Source organism: Meles meles, chromosome 3 (assembly GCF_922984935.1).
Source record: "Meles meles chromosome 3, mMelMel3.1 paternal haplotype, whole genome shotgun sequence".
Lineage (NCBI taxonomy): Eukaryota > Metazoa > Chordata > Mammalia > Carnivora > Mustelidae > Meles > Meles meles.
In genome coordinates, this window is record NC_060068.1 from 113,555,180 (window position 1) to 113,577,762 (window position 22,583).

At 36.1% G+C, this 22,583-nt stretch overlaps 1 protein-coding gene across 6 annotated transcripts in view; it reads left to right on the forward strand.

The window, feature by feature from the left end:
* Positions 1-22,583, forward strand: part of RAPGEF6 (Rap guanine nucleotide exchange factor 6) — a 190,205-nt gene that overhangs the window by 108,236 nt on the left and 59,386 nt on the right. For all 6 annotated transcript variants that reach the window (XM_046000273.1, XM_046000274.1, XM_046000277.1 and 3 more), the window contains 8 exons: positions 779-956; positions 3,208-3,344; positions 5,418-5,576; positions 6,166-6,318; positions 11,148-11,312; positions 14,549-14,656; positions 16,759-16,962; positions 19,697-19,805. In XM_046000273.1, coding sequence (XP_045856229.1) covers positions 779-956; positions 3,208-3,344; positions 5,418-5,576; positions 6,166-6,318; positions 11,148-11,312; positions 14,549-14,656; positions 16,759-16,962; positions 19,697-19,805 — 1,213 coding nt within the window. The remainder of the gene's footprint in view (positions 1-778; positions 957-3,207; positions 3,345-5,417; positions 5,577-6,165; positions 6,319-11,147; positions 11,313-14,548; positions 14,657-16,758; positions 16,963-19,696; positions 19,806-22,583) is intronic.

Here is a 22,583-nt window from a genome sequence, read left to right on the forward strand (position 1 = left end):
GAACCTAGTTGCTTGCAGGTGCGTGTCCCTGTCTTACTTGTCTGTGTCGTCCTCTGGCATCTTGGAGCTGACTTCAATATGTCCCAATTATTTATTATTTCATTATTTTCTATTATTGACATTTAAATTTGTAGTTTCTGAAAAATCTGCTAGTTCCTTACAGATATATGAGACCAGTATATTTCCAAAGTTGAGGTTGCAAGTATAAGCTTATTTTAGACAGTGGCTGTAATAATCTCAGCTCTTCTTTGCACAGTTAGATTCAACAAAAAGGTATCGGGGTGTTATGATTATGTTTTCATTACTTCACAATTGGTCTGCTTTAATCCTTTTCATTTTTATACTTTTGTTCTTAATTTACACGGTTGCCTACCTTACTGAACTCTAAATCTTTGTGGTGAAAGAATATCTTATTTGCAACACCCAGCACAGACTAATAGATATTCATAAAATGAATGTTGCTAAACTATCTCCTGCACTTCATGTTTTAGGAGCTGTTACACTTCTAAAAAATAAATGTGTTGTTTGGAAAACCAGTATTAATCCAGGTGTTTACATCTTTTGACCATTTTGTGAACTTACTGGCTCAGATTTATCATCTGGATGTCACCATGAGCCTGTATTTTGGGGCAGAGAGAAGCCTTTTATAAATATTGTTTTGTTTCTGATAGAACATAGTGTTGGCTGTCTTTGTAGTGTTAGGAAGGAGTAGTTTTGATTAATTCAGGCTGTGTCATACAATTTTTATAACATAATCGATCAAGATTTCTTTTTGTAGGCTACGGAAAGTGAGGTAGGAGATGTAGATTTAACACGTCTTCCAGAAGGACCTGTTGATTCTGAAGATGAAGAAGAGGAAGATGAAGAGATTGATCGAACAGATCCACTGCAGGGACGAGATCTTGTTCGAGAATGTCTTGAGAAAGAACCTGCAGACAAAACTGATGATGATATTGGTAAAAAAAATATATATATCTGTTCACAATAAGAATTTTATAGTTTAATTTATATATAGTTAACCTCTTGCTGCATAACAAAATACCTGAGGCTTAATGGCTTAAAATAACGTGTTTATTTTCTCATAGCTTTTGTGGGTCAGGTATTCACTATTACCCTAGCCGAGTGGTTCTGGCTCAGTTTCTCATGAAGTTTTATTCAGAATGTGAGCAGGAGTTACAGTTACCTGAGGCTTCACTGGGCTGTGCTAGAGGATATGTTTCCAAGGTGGCTACTCATATGGCTTTTAGTAGAAGACCTCAGTTCCTGCTTTGTGGCCTTTCCATAGGCTCTTTAATAATCTCACAACATGGCAGTTGGTTTCCCCCAAATCAAGTAATCCAAGGGAGAGTAAGGCAGATGCCACATTATCTTTTATGATTTGGTCTCAGGAGTGTCACACAGAATAACCATGATATAATGTGGGAGGGAGTTGTACAGGATCATGAATAACAAGATTTGGAGCCATTTTGGAGGCTAGCTACCCCAATTTGAGGGTTTGGAAGATACAGCAGGGGAGTACAGCTATTGGTATACTGTTGACGAAATAACAGTTGTCCTTTATAGGGAAAGTTCATCTTAAACTGACCGCACAGCTTGCATAGGGATGCACATGAAACAGTCGGGGAAGGGGATGCCTGCTTAGCCAGGCAGATCATCTGAATCAACACTGGTGATTACTGGGGTGGTAGATGTCACAAGCAGATAGCCCTCATATTCTGGCTGCTCCCAGTTATAAAACAAAAGCGTGACAACATTAAAGTAGTTTCCCTCTTCATGTCCATAAGATATTTAAGATCCAGTACAACAGTGTCTGATGTCTAACTTTTAAAAAATTTTCCAGATGTTATCAAAAGTCATCTTTTTACTTGTCTAGCTCGAGGGGAAGAAAAAATAAATTGTGTGTGTGTGTGTGTGTGTGTGTGTGTGTGTGTGTGTATGTAATTTTTTGATAAAAGTTTATGAATTTTCCCTTTTTGTGTTTCTTACGGAACTCATCACTTTGGGGGGGTTGAATAATATTAAAGATGCTAATGTTTTCTTTAAGAACAGGATTCCTTAGTGTCATTATATATTGTTATGATTCAATTAAGATTTTATCCTAGATTTCCCTTTCATAATAGCCATATAGCTGTCATTCAGAGAAGAAGATGCTACTACCAAAAATCATAATCTCTGTGAGTAAAGATGAGTATATTTGAACATTCCTTGCCATTCTAATGACATAATACAGTTCATTAACTTACATTTTAGACTCATGAATAGTATCTGGACAGAAACTGAAAGTGCATTTTTTTTAAAGATTTTATTTATTTATTTGACAGAAATCACAAGTAGGCAGAGAGGCAGAGAGAGAGGAGGAAGCAGGTTCCCTGCTGAGTAGAGAGCCTGATGCGGGGCTTGATCCCAGGACCCTGAGATCATGACCTGAGCTGAAGGCAGAGCCTTAACCCACTGAGCTGCCCAGGCGCCCCTGAAAGTGCATTTTTAATGATAAAGAATTGTATACTTGTGCTCTTTTCACAGTTTTTAAAAAATTGAAATATAATTATATCCCAGTTATCTGGGTAGATAGCACCTTAGAGTTATTTTACATCTCTTAGCTGACTGCTTGTATATGTGTTTCTCCCTTAATATTTATCTTTATTACTCATGTACTATACCAGTAATATTGGCCTAAGGCAGGCAGTCATAAACATTAGTTGGTTATAAAGAGTTATCTTGCAGCTGATTCAACAGTTGGGAATAAGAATTCAAATTTGTTACCCTTCATTGCTTAATTGTTGAAATATATTTTTTTAACTCTATTCCAGTAAGAACTAGACAAAAGACTTTTTTGCTAATCTATTAGATGGAAAGATGTCACTAACTTAACTACCATGGAATGATATCTCAGAGTAGGAAAATTAGCCTCATTTCAGTCTCTGGGTTTCTGGTACTCTCTGGAGGTTGTGAATTCTTGGTATCTTCCAATATGCCTATTTTTGTGTGTGTGATTCTGAAATATCTGTTAAATCATTGTGTGTGTGTGTGTGTGTGTGTTTCTTTAACTAGCAGTCATCTTGTACCTTGTTTGCTAAGTGTTAACAACATAAATTCATAAGTTGATTAGGAAATTAGGTGTTCAATTCTAGATTTTATTGAATCTTTAAAGTGTAGCCTTTAATGGTGTCTATACCAAAATTTCTTTTTTTTTTTTTTTTTCGATAGAACAATTAATGGAGTTTATGCACCAGCTCCCTGCTTTTGCAAACATGACCATGTCTGTAAGGAGAGAACTCTGCACAGTGATGATTTTTGAAGTTGTCGAACAGGCTGGAGCTATTATTCTTGAAGATGGGCAAGAAGTAGGCTTGCGTATTAATGTTGCATATTATTTAGAGTGGCAGCTAATTTTTAGAATGATTTATTTTCCATAAACTTAGTAAATCTTTACTTTTTTTTACATGAATGCTGAGTTTGGGTTTGTTACAGTTTCCGAAGATGCAAGTTTTTATTTTTGTTTTCGCTTTACTTTGTCTTAATTTTTATTTCCCAGCAGTGAACTGGTAGAGAATAGATGTTCAATAAATAATGTTCATTGAACCAGATTTGCTTCTCTCAAATTGTAGTAGTTTTTAAAAAAATTCCTAATCATTCTGTTTGTATATTTATGTCATTATTTAAAATATTTGTTATTTACTTACTCTCCTTATCCATTTTTTATGTTACACATTAAAAGAAGTAAAATGTATTGATATCTGTGCCTCCTGGTGGAGTCCTGTCAGTTGAGACATTTATGTGGTGGCAGTTCTATATTAAGAAATGTTTGGCTGGTAACTTTGTGTGGGTGAAGGGAGGATGCAGAGGAATTACTGCTGTTAGGAATTACTTCAGTTTTTCTTATCAAACTGATAAAAATTAATGCTGACATATCAGTCAGTGAGAATTGTCATATACTGCTAAAAGGAATATAAATAGCATTTCTGGAAAGTCATGTAGAAATTTTTAACATGGGCCTTGAAGAATTAATAGTCTATCTTGTTTCACTCATTATGAGTGTCTTTGTTCAGTACATAATATAAAACTCAGTTATGCCAAAAGATGTTCATTGCAACATATTTGTAATAAAAATTGGAAATGACTAAATGTAATTCAGTAATCAGTGGTTAAGTAATTATTATATGCCTGCAAAACTAATATGTAGGCATTCAAGTTATTTTAAAATTTGATGGTATCTCTTTGAAGGCAGAGGCCTTGTCTTTAGCTTTATTTACATGTTTTTCCCCATATCCTAAACATCTGGCACGTAGGATATACTCAAGAAAAAAAGTTTCATGAACAAATGAATTTAGTATTAAGTTTTCTTAAAAGGCAAGACAGTCTGCTGTTTTAGCAGTTTAAAGTAATATAAACATGGAGAAACTAAACCAACAACTGTATAAACTGGCATTTGAAGAACTTTTCCACAAATTTTTATATTCTCTTAATTTTCCATAGTTCTGTCAGTAAAAATTTATTGTTTGCCTACTTTGTGCTGGGTACTATTCTAAATACAGGGAGTGTAGTGGTGGAAAAACTAGACACAGTCCCTATTCTCAAGTAATTTTATGTTATCCACAAATTGCACAGTGAGTGAATTTCATATTTGAAATAACCAAAAAAAAAAAAAAAAGCCACACTTTTGAAAAAAAAATTTTTGCTACTGATTCTCCTTCAGAAGTGATAATCCAGATTTCCCTTGAATCACCTTTAAACTGTTGAGACTGTAGGCTGATAAGAGGCATACTAAAGGAGAGTAAATGGTCTTTCCCTGATAGACATTGAGTTAATTTCTAGAAGCATCATATGTTGCTATATAAGTGAAGGCAGTATTTTCTTAACATTAAGAGAAATTTTCAGTACTTTGTCAACTATGCCTTAAAATTCAGGGTTTTAGTAATCTTTCTGAATTAATTACTAGCTATCTTTTTTTTTTCTTTTGAATGTTTACCACCATGTCCTAGGCACTGTTCTAAGCACTCAGTATGTATCTTAGTATGTTTAAACTCATAGGTATTCTTGTTAAGCCCGCTTAGAAATCAAGAGACTGGGGCATTGAGAGATTAAATAACTTGCCCAAAGTCACTCACCCAATGTGGCAGGGTCTGGATGCAGATTTCAGGAGCTTATAGTTTATTACATCATTTTACTCTAATTTTCTCATTTGGTCATTTATGAAAGTCCTCCTGATGTCATTTCATGACTAAAAGAAGAAAGAATAAAATAAGCTTTATTAGTTTGCATAGACAGTCATAGGATGTTTTCTGACAGAATATAAAGTAATATAACCAGATCTTTTTCTTTTTTAAAATACAAGTTCCATGTGTTGATTATGTTTCAAAGTTAATGTATAACTATCTTTTTGAGAATATTCTTAAAACCTGTCTTTTTCTCTGTAGCTTGACTCATGGTATGTTATTTTAAACGGCACTGTAGAAATCACTCATCCAGATGGAAAAGTTGAAAATCTCTTTATGGGAAATAGTTTTGGAATTACTCCCACTCTGGATAAGCAGTACATGCATGGAGTTGTTAGGACTAAAGTAGATGATTGTCAGGTAAGTTTATCTCTTTGCTCTTGTATTCTTGGTTGTTGATTTAAAATGGCCGAGCCTGTTTTTTTCTTCCTCAAAATAAAATAGCTTCATTTGAAAATTGGGAGTTTTCAGAAGCTCACAGTTAATAAAAGGAAACTAAATTTTATGTCTGATTCAGACATTTGTGGAATTGAACAAAGTACAAATTTTTACAAGAGATTATACGAAATGTTGGCTTGTTAAATCTCTATTGGGTAATAGCCAGCTTAGTCCTTTTTTTTCCTTTTTTTAAATAAAGGAAAAAAATAGGAACTTCTGAGTTCTGTTTGTTTCTAACTTACTCCTGCTTCATGTTTTCTTTGCTTAGTGTCCATTTTGAGAGTAGATGCTCACTTCTCCTTTTAGAGCAGAATTCAAAAGGATTTTAACCTCTTTTGCGTCTTTGTATGTGAATTATTTATTTCACCTTGGTTTTTGTTAAGGGTTAAAGGGACTGGATAAAAAAGAACTGATGCCACTCGATTTCTTACCTTTGTGTTCTGCCTTGGTGCACAGTGATATATTTATGTACTACAGGTTCATTAACTGTCCCCATGTTATTCTCGGACAGTTTGTCTGCATAGCCCAGCAGGATTATTGGAGAATTTTAAATCATGTGGAGAAAAATACCCATAAAGTTGAGGAAGAGGGAGAAATTGTTATGGTGCATGAGCACCGTGAACTAGATCGGAGTGGAACCAGGAAAGGACACATTGTAATCAAGGTGGGTGGTTTCATTTATTATTCTAGTCACTGATAGAATAAAACTTTCTTATTTATAAGGCTTTGAACCACTTTTTATGCAGTGCAAGATTATTCACTAATTTTAGAATCTGAGCAAATGTGTTCTTTTGCTTTTTTCTACATTGGTTTTTACACATTTTAATAAGCATGACATTGGCATTTAATATTCGTATGGGTAGGATATTATTTTAGAATACAATGGTTAAAGTGTTCCTTTTCAAATTTATTTTATGATCCATTGATAATGGCAGTTGATTTCATCAAACACAGCAATAAGTCAGTCAGAGAAAAAAAATACCATATGGTTTCACTCCTATCTGAATTTAAGAAAGAAAACAAATGGACATTGGGTGGGATGGAAACCAAGAAACAGACTCTTAACTGTAGAGAACAAACTGAGGTTGCTGCATGGGAGGTGGTGGGGGAGATGGGTATTAAGGAGGGCACTTGTTGACAATGCACACTGGGTTTTGTATATAAGTGATGAATCCCTGAATTGTACACCTGAAACTAATATTACACTGTTTGTTAACTAATTGAAATTTAAATAAAAACTTTTGAAACTTAAAAAATAGCAGCAGTATTTAGAAACAAAACAGAAAATGAAAGGACTAATCACAAAAGTATGAAGAATGGTAGATGAAGATGCAGAATGGTTACTGGATATTTATGGCATTGAAATAGGCATTATCTTCTCTGAACCTCAGTTTTCTTATCTGAAAATGATATGTCAAGGTTTTATTAGGGCTAAATGAGGTAAATCAAAAGCCTTAGCACATTGTAGAGTCTGAATACTAATCCCCATACTGTTTTCTCTAGCTCCCTCTCCCCTACCCTTTATCCACTTGCCCCCTTGTCTCCCTCCTTCCCCTCCCCCAATACCCTGTCTCTTGGAAGATCTCTAGATTGTAAGATAGAGAAATTATAGTTGAAATAGAGGAAATAAAAACATATAACCATTTCTCTTTTCAACCTAATCTTGGTTGCAAAGTAAGTAAATGTGTTGTTATTCATTACAAATGCATGAACTTATTTAATAGTGTGAAGGGCTAATGTCAGATCCATTTTCCCTCAGGAGTCAGGCTATTCTGCAACACTTTTTCTTTTCCTAAACTGATAAAATAAGCTTTGGATTTAGAAAAGATAAACATATGGGTAGATTGCACAGACTTTTTTTATGAGAGCTCATGTTTTTTTGACTCTCTATTTTTAAGTAATTACAACCTTAGAGAATAGTTGCAAGAACAGTACTGAGCTCCCTCACTCTGAATCCCTGACTGCTTGTTGGCATTTCACTGAAGTTTCTCCACTGTCACCGTCTTTCTCTGAATCATTTGAGAACAGTCTGCAAGTGTGATGCATCACTCCTGAATAATCCATTGTGTATTTCCTAAAAACAACACTGTCCTACAGAAACACCATGGAACCCTTCAAGTTGGGAAATAAAAATTGATACAGTACAACCATTCAGCCCACAGACCTTATTTAGATTTTCACCAACTACCTCAGCAATGGCTTTTGTCCTTTCTCACCCAGCATCTCACCAGGAACACAGTAGCGTATGTCACTTGAGTCTGCTCCTTGTCCTTTGTCCTTTGTCCTTTCTCACCCAGCATCTCACCAGGAACACAGTGTCATATGTCACTTGAGTCTGCTCTTGGAACAGTTTTTTTCTGTCCATATTCTCAGCAGTTTTAAAGAACACACCTTTTATTCTGTAGTGTCATCCTCAGTGTGGATCTTTCCAATGTTTCCTCATGAGCAGACACACCTCATGCTTTTCTGGTAGGAATTCCACAGAAATGATGTCCTGTTCTTCTCTGTGCATTGTGTTAGGGAACATGTAATGTCAACCTATCTCTCCCACCATTGGTAAAATCTACTGTAATCATCTGGTCATGTTGATGTCTGTCAGATTTCTTCACTATCAAGTCACCACTATACCATTTGTAATTGTTAAGTGTTTGGAGGAGAGATGTTTTGGCATAGTGTCTGTATGTTCTGCTAACTTCTGTCCTCCAGTCTTCCATTGACTCCTGCCTGAAATGGTGATTTTCTGTCCCCCCCCACCTTTTTTTTTTTTTAACATTTATTATCTTTTTCTCTAAGGATGAAAATTCCCTTTTCTCCCATTAGTTCAGTTATACTGCCTTGGATTTTTGTGTTGTACTCTCTATCATTGTTCCAGTGGTCAAGTTGTCCCAGATTTGGCCAAGGAGACCTTCATAAGGTTGACTCCTGTATCCTTTTGATATGTCCCCATTCTTTTTTGAAAGCTTTCTTATTATCTGGCAAAACATGATGTTCAGGCTCATCTTGTGCTTTTCCTGTTTCAGCTCTGGAATCAGCCATTTCTCCAGAGAGCCCTAGATCCTCCTAATGGAGAATAGCATTTAAAAACTAAGATCTGTTGGGGGTGCTCTGGCTGGATGAGTTGGTGGACCATGCTACTCTTGATCTTTGTGGGTTTGAGCCTCAATTGGGTGGAGAGATTCCATAAAAATAAAATCTTTTAGGGGTGCCTGCGTGGTTCATTCGGCTAAGCATCTGCTTTTGGCTCGGGTCCTGATCCCAGGATGCTGGGATCGAGCCCTAAGTCAGGCTCCCTGGGTAGTCTGTTTCTCTCCCTCCTGTTGCCCCCCCCCCCCGCCCCGCCACACCAGTGGTGTCTCTCTCTCTTGCTCTCTCGCTCACTCAAATGAATGAATAAAATCTTTTTTTTTTTTTTAAAGATTTTATTTATTTATTTGACAGAGAGAGATCACAAGTAGGCAGAGGGGCAAGCAGAGAGAGTGAGAGGGAAGCAGGCTCCCTGCCGAGCAGAGAGCCCGATGCGGGACTCGATCCCAGGACCCTGAGATCATGACCTGAGCCGAAGGCAGTGGCTTAAACCACTGAGCCACCCAGGCGCCCCTAAATAAAATCTTCTTACAATGACCACCACCACCACCCAAGATCTTGGCACCTAGGCTTTCATTCTACTTGGGTGTTACTTCTTTTAGAGCCTTTGATCAGACACTGCAAGGAAAGATGTATATGTATTTACTATACTGTATAGTATATTTATATTAAATGTATATTTACAGTAAATGCATATGCACCTATAACTTTGTATATGATTCCATCCACTTGTAATACTCATGAGTTCATACCAGCATTCCCAGTTCCGGTGCTATACCACAGTTTTTCCTGTCTTTTTTCGTATTTGTAACTGCCTTCTCCAGGAGTGGCTCTTGTTATGCTCTCTGTATTTACTTGCTTGCTCATTGTAACCAGTCTCTATCATGCCAGTGTCACCATTCCATTCATCTCCTTTGCCTACCAGCTCTGCTCACCCTGTCTCCCAGAATCCCACCTGGTTGAATACTAGTGAGCCCTTTGGTGACATGCTGCTGCCTTTTTTTTTTTTTTTTTTTAAGATTTTATTTATTTATTTGAAAGAGAGAGAGAGAGCGCATGAGAAGGGGGAGAGTCAGAGGGAGAAGCAGACGCCCTGCCCAGCAGGGAGCCCAATGCAGGCCTGGATCCCAGGACTCAAGGATCACAACCTGAGGCAGTTGCTTAACCAAATGAGTCCCCCAGGTGCTCTGGTGACATGCTTCTGCACGACTGTGGGCTCACCTTTAAATACAGTTTTGAATATATGGCTTAGTCTCTGCAGGTATCCTGCCTTAGTGCTTTAGCCAGTCAGAATAATGGCCTTTCTTTAAAATGGTGAAGAGTTCCTCTCCCAACTTAACTATACATATGATCTAAGAACCAGATTTAAAGACCTCAACTCAAGATTGGCTTGTGAAAGTTAAGCTCAACTTCGTACTATTTGACTTAGATTGTTTTAGAGGGTGGAAGAATAGGAATGCACCTGTGGTTGCCTCATCCCTTAAATGTTATATGAAAAACCTTACTTTGCTTCATTCTAGAGAAATGATGTATATACCTTTCTTTAAATTCTTAGATAACATTGTTCATATTGATGTATGTTTACCGTACAGTTATTCTCATCAGTGAAATTGGGTGAATTGAAATTTGATGTTATGGACAGCAGTTGCTTTTTATATTTGGTTTAGCATATGGTTTATCTCCACACTTTTGAAAAGGCTGCAAAGATAATAAATTTTAACACTGATTCAAAAGCTTAAAGCTAGAGCAGTAGATAAATGTTGTTTACATTTCTTTTTATAAATCTGGAGACAGGCAAGCAGTTAAAACTCTGAATTAATGTAAAAACTATATATAGAACTTCTGGTTCCTCTCAGAATGGTGAACTAGCATGGAGAAACTGTAGAAAAAGAAACTTCTTTTCTAGGAAGTAAGAACAGCAAAACACACTGTCTTAAACTGGTGCACTGCTCCTGTAGCCTGGGGCAGAAGAGATTTGAAGATGATTAAATTTGGAGGGAAGGTTTTGTTTTGTTTTGTTTTTTAAGTTTAACTCTAACTTCTATCTAGTGGCTTAAGACATCATCTCCCCACCTCTACCAACTGTGGAAAAATGACAGAAAAAGTCCCAACAGGGGTAAATCACTGAATTTCAAAAGCCCTGCCAGGATAAAATGACAATTAAAACAGATAAAACTGAGTAAATGCTGTTAGGTATTTTCATTCCTCTGCCTTTTCTCTTCTTCAACTTCTGGGTGCTGGTGGACTGCAGTCTGTAAAGGACTACCTTCTCCCACTGCTAAGTATTTTAACAGTGAAACTCTGCTTTGAGGAATTGTGTAATAGAGTGACTACAAAGGAAAGTAATTAGTAGAGTTCTTTGTTTCTTCAGCTATTTGTTTATCATCTTTTCTGTCCTTGGATTTTTAGGCAACACCTGAGCGTCTCATCATGCATTTAATAGAAGAACATTCTATTGTGGACCCAACTTATATAGAAGATTTCCTACTAACTTACAGGACATTTCTTCAGAGTCCTTTGGATGTTGGGATCAAACTATTGGAATGGTTTAAAATTGACAACTTACGGGATAAGGTTGGTTTTATAAATATGAAGGGCATGGAAGTTATTTTAACCTATAAATTCATAAAACCTTTTACAGTTGATAAATATTTATTTTGATAACAAAATTTACTTCACCTAAAAAACATAGATCTACTTAGTTACTTTTGAGGAAAAAACATGTTATAAAGTTGATATAAGCCTTTAAAGTTAAAAACTGAGATAGGGGGGGCGCCTGGGTGGCTCAGTGGGTTAAAGCCTCTGCCTTCGGCTCAAGGTCATGATCCCAGGGTCCTGGGATTGAGCCCCGCATCAGGCTCTCTGCCCGGCAGGGAGCCTACTTCCTTTTCTCTCTCTGCCTGCCCTTGGCCTACTTGTGATCTCTGTCTGTCAAATAAGTAAATAAAATCTTTAATAAAAAATAAAAAAAACTGAAATAGACTGTGGTATAGCTGTAAACTCAGAAAACATGATAGCTGCATAAGAATATTTTTGAACTTTATCAAAATGTTTGTTTTTGAAGGAGATCAGTAAAACATTTAAAACTTAATAGTTTAGAAAGAATATTCATCAGGTCAATTATTTTTAGGGGAGCTTAAGATTGTTTGTAAGTCCCAAAATAGAAATATGTTAATTTTTGAATTAAAGATTTTATAATCATTTTGAAACAGTCTTTTTGAGATACTTGTTTTAATATCTCTCTGTTGTGACTTATTTTAAATCTACATTTGAGTTTTGTTTTTTGTTTTGGGGTTTGTTTTTTTTTTACATTAAACATTACTAATTTAAATTATCTTACCTTATTTCATGGGATATTTGTACTTTCTGTGGAAAGACTAGCAATACCTCAGCAAAAAACTTGAAGTTACTTATTTTAAGAAAAATAAAAGTAGGCTCATAATTGCTTGGTATGTCTTTCTGAGTTGTACCTTTTTTTTTATTATTATTAACATACAATGTATTATTTGTTTAAGGGGTACAGGTCTGTGATTCATCATTCTTACACAGTACATAGCATTCACCACAACACATACCCTCCCCAATATCCATCATCTGAGTTACATCTTTTTTTTTTTTTAAGATTTTATTTATTTATTTGACAGACAGAGATCACAAGTAGGCAGAGAGGCAGGCAGAGAGAGAGGAGGAAGCAGGCTCCCTGCTACGCAGAGAGCCTGATGCAGGGCTCGATCCCAGGACCCTGGGATCACGACCTGAGCCAAAGGCAGAGGACTCAACCCACTGAGCCACGCAGGCGCCCCCTGAGTTATATCTTAAGAAAAATAAATTAAATGTACCTGGACTTGGGAATTCCATTGTTAAGGAAACTAAAGTGTTTAAACCAAAGGCTTGCCTCCCTGTCCTCTTTGGAATTATATGTAGTTACCTCAGTTGCTGAGGAGATAACGGCATGCTGAAGAATGAGCAAAACTTTGAGTGAGAGACAACTAGATATTCACATGCAAAAGAATGAAATTGGACCCTTACCTTACCCTATACACAAAATTAACTCAAAATGAGTCAGAGATCCTAAATACAGGAGCTAAGACTATAAAACTCTTAAAAGAAGCAGTTAAAAATCATGACCTTATTAAACTTTTTGTATTCATGTGTATTGTTTAAATCTTTTACAATGATAAATGCTGTTTTTACTAAAATAAAACCTCTTCTTTTAAAACTTAAAAAAAAGACCTTGGATTTGGCAGTAGTTTCTTAGATATGTTATCCAAAGCACAAACAACAAAGGAAAAAAAAAAACCAGATAAACTTCATCAAAATTAAAGCCTTAAATTGAGAGAAAAGACCTCATATTGAATAGGTAAAATATATTTGTAAATCTTATATCTGATAAGGGTCTAGGATCCAGAATGTATAAAGAACCCTTACAGTTCAACAGCAAAAAGACAACATAAAAATGGGCAAAAGACTTGAATAGACTATTTTTCCAAAGAAGATACATAAATGGCTAGCAAACACATGAAAAAGATGTTTAACACCATTATTCATAGGAAAATGCAAATCAAGACCACAGTGAGATTCTACTTCACACCTACTAGGATGGCTTTTAAAAAGGAAAGGAAGTAACAACCATCACCAAAGATGTGGATGTGGAGAAAATGACATTCCCATACATTGTTGGTAGTAACATAAAATGTTACTCGTGCTCTGGAAAACAGTTCGGCATTTCTTCAAAAAGTAAAACATAGAATTACCAGATAGCCCAGCACTTCTCCTCCTAGGTGTTTATTCATAAGAACTGAAAACAGGTATACAAACAGAAACTTAGATATAGATGTTCCTAGCACTATTGACAATAGCCAAAATGTAGAGACAACCCTTATGTCCATAAACTGATGAATGGGGAACAAAGTGTGGTATAGCCATGTAATGAAATGTCTTTGAGCCATTAAAGGGAAAGTAGTACATGCCACAACATGGATGAACCTTGAACACATAATGCTAAGTGAAAAAAGCCAGACATGAAAGGTCACATTTTATGTGAAATATCCAACAGACATAATACAGAGAGACAGAAAAGCATATTAGTGGCTGCTGAGAGAAAGGACAGAAGGTGAGGTGACTCCATAATTGGAATGGGGTTTCCTTTTGGGGTGATAAAAGTGTTCTGGAACTAGGTAGTAATGATAGTTGCACACCATTGTGAAGGTGCTAAATGTCACTGAGCTCTGCACCTTAAAGTGGCTTAAATGTTGTCTTTTATGTGTATTCTACCTCAGTTTATATATAACTTAAATTACTTCCATTGTTAGGTGTATGATTCAGTTCAGCTTCCATTAACTTTTCTTTTAATCTGTGACGTGAAGTAAGCTAATCACTTTACAACTTTGAAAAGTCACAGTATTTATAATATGGTAAGTTCAGGTGTGCTTATGTTAAGACTTAGGGTTAAACACGTGCTCGACTATATAAACACTTTTGATATGATTGCCTACCCTTAGAAGCTCACATTTTAGAATACTTTCTGAGGTATACATCCTATGTATTTCTTACAGCTTAGCGGGTTTTTTTTTCACTGAGGGTATACTCTTGGCCCTCTCTGCTTGCTTGTGTCCCCCAGGAAACAAAAGGTCAAACTAAACCATGCCTCTCTGTTAGAATGAACCTTTTGCATGCAGGATAGGGTGTGGGTAAAGGGATTAGCCATAAAACTCTGTTCCCCCTTGTGGTTTTTGGATATGCTTTTGGAATATACTCAGCAGAAAGAAAGCCTCTCATAACTGTATGCTGCCTCCTTCATGTTTCCACAGGTAACACGGATTGTGTTATTATGGGTAAATAATCATTTTAATGATTTTGAAGGTGATCCTGCTATGACTCGATTTCTGGAGGAATTTGAAAGAAATCTGGAAGACACAGTAAGACTTAAAAGAATTTATCTTCTTCAAGGTTTAAGGATTTTCTTCATTCCCAAATAACAGCAATTCACAACAACTTCTGTCTGTTTCTGTGTCTTGAATGTCTGCTCTTAGAACTTAGAAATTTATATTTTAGATTCTGCTCATTTTGTGGCACTAACCCAAGCAAAAATCAGGCTTCCTTCTCACTTTTCTGTTTTCATATTAAGACTCATGAGAATGCTATCTCCAGTCACCCAAGCTTATGAACTCTGGTGTGTATGTGGACTCCCTCTCTCTTTTCCTTGAATTCCCTGACCAAGATGTCCATTCATTGCTGAAGTCATCTAGGTCACTAATTGTGGCAATACACATATTCCCTATAGTCCCTCTCTCTTCACCATTCCTTTGTCACTCCCCATTTAAAAATGGCCTCATTTAATCTTGCCTCATCTGTTGTAATAGCTAGATAATTTTAGTTCTGGTATTTTTTTCTAGTCCATTTTTTGTGGCCAAAGATTGTTTTTAAACTAAATTAGATGAATATTTCTCTTTTTGTCAATGAACTAAAGTATTTCCTATCAAAGTAATTCCTCATATGTTCAGGTCCCTCACCTACATTTTAAGTCTTTTTATCTGTGCACCCTTGATTTTACCGAGCCAGATTATTTTATATTCTTTACCAGTTCTGAGGTTTAAATTCTTTTCTTCTAGTGTTGATATTTGAACTCTGTGCAACTTTAAAGGCCTATTTTATGTATCAGCTCTACATTAGACATTCTGAGTCTCCCTTCTGCATGTGATTTTACTTGTTCTAAATATACAATACCTAAGATAACCCCCTCAAGGTCCTTTTAACTTACACAGTAGCTATTTATAATTCCATTTACTCTGACAGATAGAAATTTTGAACTGCAACTGGATTTATATCCTCCAAGCAACTTGAAATTTTAGGAAGTAAATTAATAATGCAGTTCAGGAGTTAGTTTGCCTGAATTAACATTCAGACTGTACCACTTGTTAGACATGTAAACTTGGGCAAGTAGCCCAGCCTTTTCTGTAGTTGTCTTTATAAGTAGTAGCCCCTAGTTTCTGGGGATTGTTACAAGGATTATAATGAGCTAATGAATGTAACAATCTGGGGGCCCAAGAACCATTGCTGTTACTCAGAGTATAAGTGGATTGAGTTGAAAAAGGGACAAATAGGCAGGTGTCTGTCCATTCCCTTACCTCTTAGTTCCTGTAGCCTTCTCAGCAGCCCTTCAGCTCTATGTAAACAAAATGGGAAGAATGAACAGATACAGGGAACTTAAGAGGCTGTAGAAGCTTACCACCATCATTTGGGTTTTTCAGTGCCAGCTGTGTAGATATTTATGGACTAATGGAAAATAGAAATTGCCTTACAGTCATGGGATTTCTTTTTTCGTAATCATTCAGTCATCAGGTATTTATTCAATTCTACTTGATACTCCCAAGGTGTTAGGAGAATAGGATCAGAACAGGTGTAAGGCTGGGCCCCCGTCCCGAAGAAACTTTAGCTGCTTTTTATGGGCATGAGTTACGAGGTTTACACATACTATGCTATTTGAGAATAGTTGAGAATAGTTGAGTATTAAATTGATATTAAAATCTGAAATTGAGAATATTACTAAAGTTAGGAAAGATCTAAAATAATATAGGAATAATACCCCCAGAAGAGGTAGGGACTTGAATGTGTCTTTCAGTATGACTATATTTGGAAAGGTGGTTCAGGTCCTTTAAGGTTTTAAATGAAGGTTTATAAAGATTCTGGATTTATGTAATGGCCTGGAGATGAGCAAGATAGTAGTGGAGATGTATTAGGAAATTTTAGGCCACGAGAAGTAATGTTTTGTCTTCCATGTAGAGATAACATTTTGGAATCCTTTTGAGCCATTTTTAAAAATCGTATTATGAGATCATTTTCTTGACAGCGCTCTGGGGTGAAAGTTTGCCCTCCTTCAGTTTTATTTACCCTGGCTTCCATGTTCTTTACTCTCTATTTCAAGGTAACTCTAATTCTAATAATTTTAGGTAATTTTTAAAAGCCTTTTAGGGATAGAGACATAAATTTATGTACATTATACCCTTTTTTATGTTTTTAGAAAATGAATGGTCATCTCCGGTTATTAAATATTGCCTGTGCTGCAAAGGCCAAGTGGAGACAGGTGGTATTGCAGAAGGCTTCCCGAGAGTCCCCTCTGCATTTCAGCCTTAATGGAGGGAGTGAGAAGGGGTTTGGTATTTTTGTTGAAGGAGTAGAACCTAGTAGCAAAGCTGCTGATGCTGGACTGAAACGTGGTGATCAGGTAAGTAAATAACCAACCACATGAATTACAGCCTTTTGGGAAGTATTTGTCTCCTGCTTTTTTTCCACATATGATATTTCTACAAGTAAGCATGATCCATTTAAGGAAATTCAAGTAGAAATTAAAATGAGGGGTTCCTGGCTGGCTCAGTCGGTTAAGTGTCTGCTGTCGGCTCAGGTTGTGATCCTGGGGCCCTAGGATCGAGCCCCATGTGGGGTTCCTTGCTCAGTGGGGAGTCTGCTTCTCCCTCTGCGCTCCACTTATGCTTGCTTATATGAGTACTCTTTCTCTCAAATAAATGAAATCTTTAAAAATTAAAAAAAATTAAAATGTAAGTGGCCGAAGATTACCATAAATGATGGTTTCAGCCTAAATAGTGTTCATATAAGTAACAGAACTACATGCATAAGCAGAGGAAGCCAGGTGAGGGACCAGGAAAAGGACACTAGGAGGAAGTTAGTGAGGATTACTAAGAAATGTAATCCCTAAGCCCGCCTCAGTTCTGTTAATCATACTAGTCACATTCTACAGAGATGAGCTCTAGGAATCTGTATTTTAACACAGGTCTCTAGGTGGTTCTCATGCACACCAAAGAGTCATTTTTCAAATTCACGTGAATCACTTGGGAAGGTTATGTTTTCCCATTTTAAAATTCTCCTAGTTAATTTAACTCATTTAGAATATAGCTTTATTTTACTTTTAACTAAATCATGCTAATGTATCTTCCTTTTAAAATAGGGGCGTCTGGGTGGCTCAGTGGGTTAAAGCCTCTGCCTTCGGCAAGGTCGTGATCCCAGGGTCCTGGGATCCTGGGATCCAGAGAGCATCGGGCTCTCTGCTTAGCAGGGAGCCTGCTTCCTCATCTCACTCTGCCTGCCTCTCTGCCTACTTGTGCTCTCTGTCAAATAAATAAATAAAATCTTTAAAAAAAAAAATAAAATAATGAATACATTAACGTTATAACACTGCAGAACAGGGGTTCTCAACCAGGAGTGATTTCTCCCTCAGGAAACATTTGGCATGTCTGGAGGTATTGATGAGTCTCATGACCTGGGGGCTGCTACTATCATCTAGTGGGTAGAGGCCAAGGATGCTACTAAGCAGCTTCCAACAGCTGCAGCAGTGCATCCCCCATAATAAGGAGTTACCCAGCCCAGATATCAAAGGGTTAAGAAGCTGATTTAGAGTTATAATGATCCCCCTCTTCCCCTGAGGGAATAGAGATTTCTGGGCCTAACTCCTCCACTCGGTCATTAAGAATATTTAGTAGCTAGAATTCTAGACTGAGTGTATTTATTGTTCTAGTATTTTAAACACATTTAAGCATCTCATTCTTCACAGAAAAAATAAAACAATGAAATCAAATGATTTCATTCTTGAGAGAAAATGATCAGGTTTTACTTCTCTCGGTCTTCCCAGTTATTATTAAAATTACCTGAAATTTTAGGTCTAGCTATTAAGTCATTTTTAATGTTGTTTATCTTCTTTTAAGAATACTCTTGACATTTACATTAACTTTTGTGAGTTTATCACTAACAACCATGTACACATTTATATCTGTCTTACTGATTTCATTGATCACCTCCATTTCATGTGCCCTGTGTCTCCATTATTGTTTCATTTCACAGTTGTCTTCTAGTACTACCAGTACCTTTTCTAGTACTTTTCTCAAAAGGGCCAGTAGGTATTATAGTTTTGTGTGTCCTTGCATGTCTGATAATGCTCTTGTTCAGTGGAGTATAATATTCGTTGGTCATAGTTCTTTTTCCCTGAGAACTTTGATGTTACAGAAAAGTATCACATTATCTTAGTATGCCCAGGAGAAGTCCAAACCAATCTTTATTTTTCTTTTCTAGCTTTGTCCCACTGCACAGTACTGCAAGTGATGCTTACAGATTCTTTGTTCTCTATCCTTGGAATTTAGAATTTTCATTGGGATATATTAAATCTCTTCATTATCCTTGCAGGGTACTAGATGAGACAGTTCAGTATGTAGATGCAAGACTTCTTTCAACTCTGAATTTTACTTCTGTGGTTTTTTTTTCTTCTTATAATATTTTGCTTCTCAGTCTTTAATCTCAATGGGAGCCTTGCTCTGTGCTCTCCCCCTTTTTTTTTCTCATTATGGATATCTCTTTATCCTTTTTTATTAGAATTAGTATTTTTTAAGAAAGCTTTCTATATAGTTTTGAGGTACAGCCAAATTTGGGAAAGCCTTGCTGTGAAGGTTGAGCCATGTCATGTGGAAGGACTAATCACAGTGGTACTTTTTGCTTGACTTGTTGGTTCATTCATTGTCAGGAAATGATACTAGATGTATTTGGTGTATCACTTTTGAATGAATTATCTCTCTTAAATGCAGTAAATTTGCATTTAGAAAATTTCAGCAAACTTTGCACGTGTATACACTGGCACTGATTTTTATCATCTGATCTGACATGATTAAAATTTTTCCTTCATATATAAACTATACTGTGGTGTTTTTTTTTTTTTTTAATGTCTTTATTAGATCTTGGAGTGAACTTTGAAAAAAATGTTTTTAGTAGATATTTGGGGGAAACAAAATATAGAGAAAAAAATTAAGTAGTAACCCCACTTCTCACAGAGATAACCATTGTTCACATATGGGTGTATTTTGTTCAAGTTTCTTTTTTTTTTTTTCCACCATTAAACTTAAGGTTGAGGAAGTAACAGTTTTTGTCTTAATTTATATTTTACAAATGCTTTTTTCAAGATAATGGAAGTAAATGGACAAAACTTTGAAAATATTACATTTGTGAAGGCCCTTGAAATTCTAAGGAATAATACTCATCTTGCCCTTACTGTGAAGACCAACATTTTTGGTGAGTTTTGTTGTAAAAACTGAGGCTTTTTATTTGTTTTTTGATTTTGTTTGTTAATAAAAAGTAAAGTATTACAATGAAAAGACTAGTAAAATGTAAACATGTTCTCTCTGAGCTCTTAGAACATTTTTAGGATCCTTAGTGTTAAGATACGGTATTATGTATTCTAGAATTTTCATTTTTCATTATCTGTATTATTTTGGTGTCCTGGAAATAAGATTTAAAATAAGTATACAAGTATGTTCTATTAGTCATTTATGAAATATCTGCTGAGGAGGCACTATGTACTTTGCTGGGAGGCACTGAGTGAATCTTAGAATGATCTGAATGAAGCATAAAAGTCATAGTTAGGCGTTTATTCCCCCTGCTAATGTGCACATCATAGTACTGCTAAAGTTTTAACTGCCTTTCTGATACAATAATATGAATGGCAGATTAGCTGTTCTGTGAAAATAAATTGAGTAAAACAATCAGTGAATTCCAGATTTTTAATAATGGTATACTTTACCTTTCCATGTAATAATGCTGTGTTGGCGGTGTTTTGATCATGCTTCTGTTAGAGTGAAGCAAAGAGTAAGCTTGTAGTTGTATTTTTTTTTTTTTCTTTTAGGGAAGACTTACTGTAACTTGGTTTCATTAGATACCAAAGGATATTCTCTGAAATTTTGAGAAGTGCAACAATAAAAACAGTATAATAATTTTAAAATTATCAAGGAAAATTTAACAGTCTTTATGAAGTAAGGAGGAAAAATTCATCTAGGTCATTTGGGTTGCAATTTGAAAACTAGGAGTTGAATTTAAAAGCTGTGCCTATGGAAGAGGAAGTGTGTTTTATTTTTTCACTTTGACTCTTCCTTATACTGCGCTTAGTCATAGTGAAAAATGAAACATTTGATATTTTTCCTCTTTTCACTTGCATCCATTCTACTGAATTATGTCCTGTTAAATCTGATACATAACCATCTATTCACAATTTCCTAATACTATATTATTTAGTGTAAAATAAGTAAGCCTTCACAGTTTCTGTATTTCCTGAGCTTGAACTAGTAATCTAGAAATAAAACTTGTGGGTTAAAGTAAAAAGATTCTGATTTTGTAAAATAAGAAAGCAGAACTTGCTCTGACACTGAGAGCAAATGACTCTTCAGCTGTATTTCATAAGATTCTTATATAGATCAAACACCTTTAACTTTTTGTGCCAGCACATAGTAGTTACTAACTGATACCATACTATTATGGATAAAGATATTGAGATAGTAAATTTGGTGGTTAATACCATGACCCCTGAGAGACAGAAAAAAGGAAATCTGAAGGATATAAGGAGGCAGGGAAGCCACAACCTTAAAACTCCTTGAGTGGTGAGAAACAATTGCCCATCAGAACTCTAGACTGGATGTGGCAAAGAGTGGGCATTATGTGGTAGTGCAAAGGGGGCCTGTGTCTTCAACACCTCGTTCCTTATCCTAGGCAGAATATGGTCAGCGACTTTTACCCCAAACAAAACACCTAAGAGTATCTTGAAGGAATATTAATAAAACATTTGTAGAAATGGAGCATTCTGTTCTGGATGTCATACCTGGAATAAAGCCCTAGTAACTCTGGCATCACAGTGAAGAAAATTTGCACATTTAGGTCATCCTGTATAGAACACACAATGAGACCACCTACAGATAGGAGGGGTAGCTCGGTCAGGTAAGCATCTACCTTCAGCCCAGGTCATGATCCCAGGTTCTTGGATCAAGCCCCATATCAGGCTCCCTGCTTACTGGAGAGTGTGCTTGTTGCTTTCCTCTGCTATTTCGTGTGTGTGTGTGTCCTCTTTCTCTCTCAAATAAAATCTTTAGAAGAAAGAAAGGAAGAAATAACCTACAGTTAGGAAAATTGACCAGAAGATAGATATGTTTAGATGATACCAGAGCAAATCATATTTAGTCTTTTTGTGTTAATTAAAACTGATGGCCAGGCATAGGAGAACCAGGGTCATTGAGGAAGCATGGTGGGGATTCTGGAGAAAATAGTTAAAGAGAAGAAAAACATTTCCAGAGCTGTGCTCAGAGAGATTTAAAAATTCGTCTCTTAAAACAAGAACAGAGTATAGGGAAAAAAGGAATAGTCACTGAGAAAGAAATACCTCAGAGTGACTTAAAACATGGCAGCAAAGACAAAAACATACAGTAGGGGCGCCTGGGTGGCTCAGTGGGTTAAGCCGCTGCCTTCGGCTCGGGTCATGATCTCAGGGTCCTGGAATCGAGTCCCGCATCCGGCTCTCTGCTCAGCAGGGAGCCTGCTTCCCTCTCTCTATCTCTGCCTGCCTCTCTATCTACTTGTGATCTCTCTATGTCAAATAATAAATAAATAAATCTTTAAAAAAAAAAATACAGTAGAGGGGAATAGGTAATAAAGTTGAGGAAATCTCCCAGACTATAGAACAACAGTAAATAATATTGAGCATTATTTCAGGAAATGTAAAAGAAAATGTGGAAAATAAAGTATTCATGTAACAGTAGTAGAGATTATACCAGAGTGAAAGAAGGACGCTTCTAATTTAAAAGTCCACCTAAAATCTGCGCAAAATGAATTAAACTTGTTTTAACATTCTGTTTCCAGTATTGACTAAGAACAGTCAGAAAAGTTAGACTAAATATAAAAAGTAGCTACAAAGAAGTATAAAAATTCAAAAAGAGAGCTAGGAATTACCTGACACAGAACAGAGAGAGAAGCAGATCACAAAGAGGTAAACTGAAGCCATATGTCTCTGGGACATTGCCAGTACCGTAA